The sequence below is a fragment of the Triticum aestivum genome, chromosome 3A (genome assembly GCF_018294505.1).
Source record: "Triticum aestivum cultivar Chinese Spring chromosome 3A, IWGSC CS RefSeq v2.1, whole genome shotgun sequence".
Classification (NCBI taxonomy): domain Eukaryota; kingdom Viridiplantae; phylum Streptophyta; class Magnoliopsida; order Poales; family Poaceae; genus Triticum; species Triticum aestivum.
The window spans coordinates 529,962,381-529,971,278 of record NC_057800.1 but is presented as its reverse complement, the minus strand read 5'-3'; the positions used below and the strand labels follow the sequence as shown (position 1 = coordinate 529,971,278).

At 55.2% G+C, this 8,898-nt stretch overlaps 1 protein-coding gene across 1 annotated transcript; it reads left to right on the top strand.

Moving 5' to 3' along the window:
- Positions 1–480: 480 nt before the first annotated feature.
- LOC123062059 (probable WRKY transcription factor 65) lies at positions 481–2,088 on the top strand. Its single transcript, XM_044485390.1, has 3 exons — positions 481–974; positions 1,091–1,240; positions 1,366–2,088. The coding sequence occupies exons 1-3, from the start codon at positions 829–831 to the stop codon at positions 1,931–1,933; spliced, it is 864 nt and encodes a 287-aa protein (XP_044341325.1). The 5' UTR covers positions 481–828; the 3' UTR covers positions 1,934–2,088.
- The last annotated feature ends 6,810 nt before the right edge of the window (positions 2,089–8,898 follow it).

The following is an 8,898-nucleotide window of genomic DNA, read 5'->3' as shown; positions in this document are numbered from 1 at the left end:
TCGCTGGATGAGGCAGGCAGGCGGCAAAGTACATCATCATCATCATCATCGTCTCGCTCCGGCTCCGCACATGCACAAAACAAAAGATGCGCCATGTGTGTACATGGGGCGGGAGGCAAGGCCACGGACATGATTGGCCAGATCGGTTAGCGTGGGCGTCGCCATCGCAGCCTCCGCTAATTTAATCGTGCCCCCGGCCCCAACACGTCGCCCTCCTCCTCCTATACGCGACAGCGAGGGAGGAAGGAGGGAGAGCGATCCAATCCAGAACACGGAGCCGGAGGCGGGGACTGCGCCAAACGCTAAACAAACAGGCGAAAACGCTGCGCGCACACACACAGCACATCCCATTCCATTCCATACAGTAGTAGGCGCTGCACCCGGTGGATGGCAACATCGTGCGCATAAACAAAAGCGTCCGTCCACCAGCGCACATATACAAACGCGCACGTAGCGGGGCGGATCATTGAAAGCTGCACCCATCCATCCATCCGCCACCATTTCCACCATCCCCCCATCACTCGACCCGGCCCTCCCTGTACTACTAGTACACCCCTCGCCCCCTCCTCCGTCCTGATAGTGGTACACTCTGTTGCGGTGGCCAGTGATCATCGCCAAGGCCCAGCCCACAGATATATACGCTTTCGGAAAGTGGGGGTTGGTTTCGCTTTGAGCTTTTTATCCGGGGCAGCCAGGCAGCCAGGCAGCCGCCGGGCCGGGACTTCCGCTCTGTTACGCGTCCAGAGGCTAGATAGCTCCGTCCGTCCGTGTCCGATTCCGCCGGGGCCGGGCGTGGATACCTAGGCTAGGCGAGGCGAGGCGCCGCCGATGTCGGACTGCAGCACCGGCACGGACTCGCCGCGGGCCGACTCCGTCGACGAGCAGCCGCCCGCCGACGCCGAGTCGCCCGGCGTTGGCCAGAGCAAGCGCGACCACCCCTCGCCGTCGTCCCCGCTGCCGCCGCCCAAGCGCAGGTACGTACATACACACGCATCTCCATCTCCATCCATCCATGGAACCGGTCGAATCTCGAATCTTGATTAGGCGGCGGAGGATTGAACGAGTATGTTCGTTTGGCGCTTGGTTGCAGCCGGAGATCCGTGGAGAAGAGGGTGGTGTCGGTGCCGATTGCCGAGTGCGGCGAGCGGGCCAAGACCAACGGCGAGGGCCCGCCGCCGCCGGACTCGTGGGCGTGGCGCAAGTACGGCCAGAAGCCCATCAAGGGATCCCCCTACCCGCGGTAACTACGCCTACCCACCATAGATACATGCAGCTTTGCAGGACAGGCTGGTAATTCCTTTGCGGCAATTAAAATCATCAGTTACTTACTAATTTCTGTGAATTGCTGTCGCGTGTTGTGTTCAGGGGGTACTACCGCTGCAGCAGCTCCAAGGGGTGCCCGGCGAGGAAGCAGGTGGAGCGCAGCCGCGCCGACCCCACCGTGCTACTCGTCACCTACTCCTACGATCACAACCACCCGTGGCCGGCGCCCAAGACCGGCTGCCACCCCACCAAGTCCTCCCCGCGCCTGGTGGAGCCCAAGCCCGAGCCCGGCACGCCGGTGGAGTGCCAGCCCGAGCACGGACCCGAGGCGCCGGAGCACGGGCCTGAGGCGCCGGAGCAAGAGCAGGAGGAGGAGCATGAGCAGAAGCCTGTCATCGGCCTGGCCGACCCCGCGGCGATCACGACGGTGACCGCGGCGACCGAGGAGGAGGAGAGCTTCGACTTCGGGTGGTTCGACCAGTACCCGACGTGGCCCCGGACGGCGCTGTACGTGCCGGCGTTCGACGTGGCGCCGCCGCCGGAGGACTGGGAACGCGAGCTGCAGGGGGAGGACGCGCTCTTCGCGGGGCTGGGCGAGCTCCCGGAGTGCGCCATCGTGTTCGGCCGCCGGCGCGACCTGGCCCTGCCGGCCACCGCGCCCTGCTCCTGACTATTCACCGCGCCTCCCGTTCCGATCCCGTTTTCCCCCTTTCTTTTCCTTTCCTCCGGCCGTAGTTTTACCCGGAGTAATTTGGAGGTGTAGTACATAGCCTGGATCAGATCAAAGGGATTTCGCTGTTCAATGGTGGCTTTCCGCTTATTTTACTCCCTCGGTTCCATCGCGCTCGCCATATCCAAGGCCGTGCCCGTGCCTGTGCTGTGCTGCCCGCGCCGCTCCGGGAGCAGTTCCGGTCACGATGCACGTCCGATTCCACCGAAAAGCAGCGAAAGGTTGGCATTTTCAGGCGTCCTCCTCGTCACCCGTGACGCGCAGCGCAGATAAGACGCACACACACACACTCCTCGCCCGGCGCAGAGGCTGGCGGCAAGTGGCCACAATCCTTGCCGGCCACGGCCGGCCTGGTAATTTGGTGCCTGGCGCGGGCCGGCGGAGCAAATGCCACGGCGCGGACGGACGGCTACACCAATAATCCCCGGGAATTTTGCGTGCCGGGCCGGGTCGCGTACGCCGTCTTCGAGTGCGATGTCTTGAATTCGGTCTCTATCCCTGCACCGTATTCGTGGCCTGTCGCCGTCGGCCCCCCTGCCCGGTCGCGATATTTTCGGGACAGGAATCTACCTACAACCAGACAAACAAATTATTGGGTTGGGTTGGGTTGGGCCTGGCATGAAAAGATCCAGCCAACTCGACCGATCCATCTATCCAGCCATCCAGGCAGGCAGGAAAAGCGAAATGAATGAGTACTACTACGTACGTACTCGACGCGAATCCTTGGCGTTGCATTCGAGCCGATGATGCTCCAGGAGTTGGGAACCGATGGATGGTGAGTAGGTACTAGATTCGTGGTGCTCTCGCCTATAGCACTCCAATGGACGGTTAACTATCTTATCCTACGGGTTAGGAAGCACACTCACAGGTATTATATCTATGCTGAACTGCTCTGCATCACAGCGTCATCGCAGCAGAGATTCTCCAACCCGTGTTTTGTTTAAAGGCAGAAGCCTGGACGAATTAACTCCCCATCACATGCTTATTGATCCACGTCCCACGGCATTAATTACAGCTAGGTACTTACTACACCACTATAAGTACCTTGGGATTAGCTGTTGAATGATTCTATGTCAGCGTCCCAGGATTATGATCTCTTGGTAAAAAAAACTGCAACGATACTATGATTTTACTTGGATTCTACTCCCTCGTCTCATAATATAAAAAACATTTTTGACACTATATTATGGGATGAAGGGAGTAAGAGGTACGATGAAAAGTGCATGAAGGCATAGACGAGGGGAAAGGGCTGACAGCTAGCAATCGTAGAAAAATGTCACATCCGGCCAAGCTTGCGATCGACGGATCAAACATATGACGTTGCGTCCTGTTTGGAGTCATTATCCTTAGCTGAAGAATCAAACCGGCAAGAGAAAACAAATTGGAAGCTGTTCTCAACTGACGTGAGCGAGAGAGGGACTTTTTTTTTTTTTTTTTTTTGCAGAAGCGAGAAAGAGAGAGACATTCATTGATCGTTGCCAAGCCTGGCCTTCTTATCGTGGGCTGGGCCGCTTGGTAGGTAACAAGCCACCGTGTACTTACCTCTTCGATCTACATGGGCCTACCAGTGTCAACTGCCGCAGCACGCAGTGACGAACATCAAAAGAAAAAAAAACTGGCAGGCCTGTTGAGCGAGAGTTACTAAAAAAAACTGGCTGGCCTGTTTTGCTAATTACGTCGCCCCCACAGCTCCACTTCGAAACACGCACTAAAAAGTGCAAAACTAATACTACTCTCTCTGTACCAAAATGTAACACGTTTTTTGGTTTTGCGTAGGGCATAAAAAAATGCCATACATTTTGTTACGGAGGGAGTATATGATTCTTTTTTACATGTGCACCACTAGAACTGTAAGACAATAAGTTTTGGGGAACCAGCACAACCCTCTAGGGGTGGCTTATCTCATTATATATAATGGTTGTGTTACAATATGTACCATATACGTACATAGGTACAGAAGCTATACATAGTCTAACACCCTCCCTCAATCTTAGCCACTTTCTAAAGAACTGAGAAGGGTAAGATTGCGCCTACAAGCCTCAACTGTGGCAGCGGTAAAGGCTTAGTGAAGATGTCTGCAAGTTGATCCTTAGATGAGATAAACTTGATCTAGAGTTGCTTCTGTGATACACGTTCCCGTACAAAGTGATAGTCAACTTCAATGTGTTTCATTCGGGCATGAAATACTGGATTTGCAGAAAGGTATGTAGCACCGATGTTATCACACCAAAGAATAGGAGGCTGTGGTTGAGACAAACCCAACTCCTGAAGCAAAGACTGCACCCAAATAATCTCTGCAGTAGCATTAGCCACAGCCTTGTACTCAGCTTCAGTACTGCTACGTGACACAGTAGCCTGTTTCCGAGCACTCCAGGCGATCAAATTAGAGCCAAAGAATACTGCATAACCCCCCGTGGATCGCCTGTCATCTGGGCTACCAGCCCAATCTGCATCAGAGAAGGCCGAAAGGACCCGAGAGGAAGTCGGCCGAATATGCATACCAAATGTCAGGGTGAACTGAACATAACGAAGAATGCGTTTAACAGCAGCCCAATGAGTATCTCTGGGAGCCTGAAGATACTGACAAACCCTGTTAACAGCATAAGAGATATCTGGTCTCGTGATCGTCAAGTACTGAAGTCCACCAACAATGCTCCTGTACTCTGTGGCATCCGCAGGAGACAAAAGCTCACCATCAACAGTTGTTATCTTGTCGGTAGACGACATGGGTGTGGTGGTCGGTTTGCACTTCAGCATGCCAGCTCTCTGTAACAACTCCAAGGAGTACTTCTTCTGCGTAAGGACAAGACCAGTAGCACGAGAAGTGACCTCAACTCCAAGAAAGTAGTGAAGCTTCCCAAGATCTTTGACCGCAAAATCAGCACCAAGAGAGCAGACAAGAGCATCAGCAGCATACTGAGAAGAGCTGACAAGGATAATATCATCGACATATACCAAAAGATACATAGTGACTTCTGGCTTCTGTAGAAGAAATAACGAAGTGTCAGCAGTAGACGGCACAAACCCATGAGCACGAAGGGCAGAGGCAAGGCGGGCATGCCAGGCACGAGGAGCTTGCTTCAAACCATATAGTGCTTTGGAAAGACGACAGATATAGTCAGGACGATCAGGATCAGAGAAACCAGGCGGCTGTTTCATATAAACCTCTTCCTCCAAAAATCCATGTAGAAAAGCATTCTGCACATCAAGTTGACGAAGTGACCAACCACGAGAAACAGCAATGGAGAGAAGAAGCCGAATAGTGGTAGGCTTGACGACAGGACTGAAGGTGTCCTCATAGTCAAGACCATGACGCTGCCGAAAACCGCGAGCAACAAGTCGCGCTTTGTAACGCTCAATAGATCCATCCAAATGCTTCTTCACTTTGAATACCCATTTTAAGTCAATAACATTTACCCGTGGTGGTGGAGGAACGAGAGTCCATGTCTTGTTACGAAGAAGAGCATGAAACTCCTGCTCCATAGCCTCTCGCCAATGTGGAATGCGCAGGGCAGCCTGATATGAGCGAGGCTCAGAAGATGGATCCGCAACAGCAGCAGCCAAACAAGCAGCCAACCAAGCAACCGTACCATCCTTACGTTCCTTAGGTTTGAAAATGCCACTGCGACTGCGTATATGTGGTCCGGACACAGGAACCACCGAGGTCGACGGAGCAGCCTGCAACGGGCTGGAGGACGGCGACGTTGACGAGTCAGCCGGTGACGAGGAGCCAGTCACGGTAGCCTCGGACTCGGTTGGCGAAGAAGGCCGACCCACCGGCGAAACCGGCAGAGCAGACGAAGCAGCTGGCGACTCCGGCATCACAGACCGGGCCGATGGCGAGCTCGGCATAGTGGGCCGTGGCGCGGCCGGTGTCGCGGGCCGATCCGCTGATGAAGGCGACGTGAGGACCCGAGCCGCGGGCGAAGACGGCGTGACGGGCCGAGCCGCAGGCGAAGACGGCGTGACGGGCCGAGCCGCGGGCGACTCGGCGGCCGCTGGCGAAACGGACCGAGGAGTGGAGATGCTCGGCGCGACGGGCTCGTCGGGTGACCATGCATGGGCACGCGAATCGATGCCATGCAACATAGGGCGATCGACGTGCCCACCAGAAGACGACGATGATGATGGTGAATCCTCCAACAGCTCCAAACGAGCTCCACGTCCGGTTCCTGCACCATGGTTAGGTAACAGCAAAGGAGAGTATGCAACATCATCAAATTGGTCAGAAGCAACAGAGGATGAATGCAGGGATGGTGGTTCGACAGTGGACACAGAAGGTTGGCAAAGGGAAAAACATGCTCATCAAACACGACGTCCCGAGATATATAGACACGATTAGTGGGAACATGAAGACATTTGTAACCTTTATGAAGAGAGCTATAGCCAAGAAAAACACACTTCTTAGAACGAAACTCAAGCTTGCGCTTGTTATATGGACGAAGATGCGGCCAGCAAGCACACCCAAATACCTTGAGAAAGGTATAATCAGGTTGTTCATTAAGGAGAACCTCAATGGGAGTCTTCATGTTTAAAACACGAGTAGGAGTACGGTTGATGAGAAAGCATGCAGTGGTGAAAGCATCACTCCAAAACCGAAACGGAACAGATGCATGGGCCAAAAGAGTAAGACCAGCTTCAACAATATGACGATGCTTACGTTCGACTGAACCATTCTGCTGATGTGTATGTGGACATGCTAAACGATGAGCTATCCCAAGCGACTGAAAGAAAGAGTTGAGGTTGCGATACTCGCCCCCCCAGTCTGACTGGACATGAACAATTTTGTGCTTGAGAAGACGTTCAACATGTTTTTGAAACTGAACAAAAATATCAAACACATCAGATTTGCGTTTAATAAGGTAAAGCCAGGTAAAGCGACTATAAGCATCAACGAAACTGATATAGTAATTATGACCACTGACAGAAGTCTGAGCAGGACCCCATACATCTGAAAACACAAGTTCTAAAGGATGTTTCACCTCACGACTGGACTCCGAAAAAGGAAGTTGATGACTCTTCCCCTGCTGACAAGCATCACACACTGCTACATCTTTATGACTAGACAAACTAGGAAGCTCATGACGACGCAAAATATGACGGACAATAGGTGTGGCCGGGTGACCAAGACGAGCATGCCACTGTGACGGAGAGACCCGAACTCCACTGAAAACACGAGCGACACCAGGATGCTCCAGACGGTAGAGGCCCTGGCACAACCGCCCACTAAGAAGAATGTCCCTCGTGCCCCGATCCTTAATAAAAAGATCAAAAGGGTGAAATTCACAAAGCACATTATTATCACGTGTGAGTTTAGGAACTGAAAGAAGATTACGGGTCACAGATGGAACTCGAAGAACATTGCGAAGCTGAAGACTCCTATTGGCATGTCTAGTGAGAAGAGATGCTTGACCAATATGAGAGATGTGCATACCTGCTCCATTGGCGGTGTGGATCTTGTCGGAGCCATGATAGGGTTCACGAGTGTGAAGCTTCCCCATCTCGCTGGTTAGATGCTCTGTCGCCCCAGAGTCCATGTACCAGTGTGGATCGATGGAGTAGGACTGAGTGTGTCCCTGTTGCTTCTGCGGCGCGGGACGATCAGGCCATGGCGACCTGACGGGCATTGTTGCGTGTATCTTTGCCGTCATTGCCAAGACCAAGGAAGCTTCGCTGGAAGCGCTTATGACACTTGGAGGCCCAGTGCCCATCGCGGCCACAAAGCTGACACACACGTGGACCGCCAGCCCCCGGTAAGGTCGCAGTAGGTGGGGGGGCCGAGGCGGGCGACGGTGGCAGCCCCAAGGGAGACCGGGGTGATGAAGAAGAGCGGCCACCCTTGGTGGCGGCGTTGGCCGAGAGGGAGCCAGTGCCCCTGGTGCGGCGAGTCTCGACCCGTTGCTCAGTGAGAAGGAGCCGAGAGAAAACCTCGTGTGCCAGCATGGGTGTCGAGTTGCCCCGCTCGTTGATGATCTCGACTAAGGCATCATACTCCTCATCAAGACCATTGACAATAAACGAGTTGAACTCGGAGTCGGTGAGGGGCTGTCCAATGGAGGCCAATGTGTCGGCGAGGCCCTTGACCTTGTTGTAGAACTCAGTGGCAGTGGAGTCAAGCTTCTGACACTCTCCAAGCTGACGACGGAGTGCAGAGACACGAGCCTGGGACTGCGCTGCAAAGGTGCGCTCAAGGATGGTCCAGGCCTCATGAGACGTCTTCACGAAGACAACAAGGCCGGCAACTGCCGGCGAGAGCGACCCCTGGATGGAGGAGAGGTTCGCCTGGTCCTGCCCCGTCCAGACGCGATGGGCCGGATTGTAGACCGGACCGTGCATGCTGTCTACCAGCGCGGGTGGGCAGGGAAGCAATCCGTCGACGTAGCCTAGCAGGTAGTGACTCCCAAGAGCGGGAGAACCTGCGCACGCCAGAAGATGTAGTTGTCGGCGGAGAGCTTGATGGTGATGAGATGACCGAAGTGAAACGGCGGCGGCGAAGACAATCCCATCGAGGAGGCTGCCTGGGGTGCAAACACCATGGAGGCAGCCGGAGGCACCGAAGCCGATGCGGGAGGAGGCGGGACCGCAGCCAGGGCGGGCGCCGCAAAGCTCGCGGCCGGTGCGGACGCCGCAAGGCCCGCGGCCGGGGCGGACGCCGCCAACCCCGCCAGCGGGGCAGTGTGATCCGCTTGCGGCAGGAGCGGCGGGACGACGCCTGCGGAGTCCGCAGCGGACGGCGGCGCCGCGGTGTGGACCACGAGGTCACGCCCAAGCGAGGGCGCCGGCGGCGTGGAGAAGACGGAGCCGATGCTCCTTGTCCCGATCGGAGCCGGAACAGAGACGGCATCGAGCGGGAGGTTGAGCAGAGCCGCAAGAGAGGCCGGGAGGGAGCCCGCAGCAGTGGAACC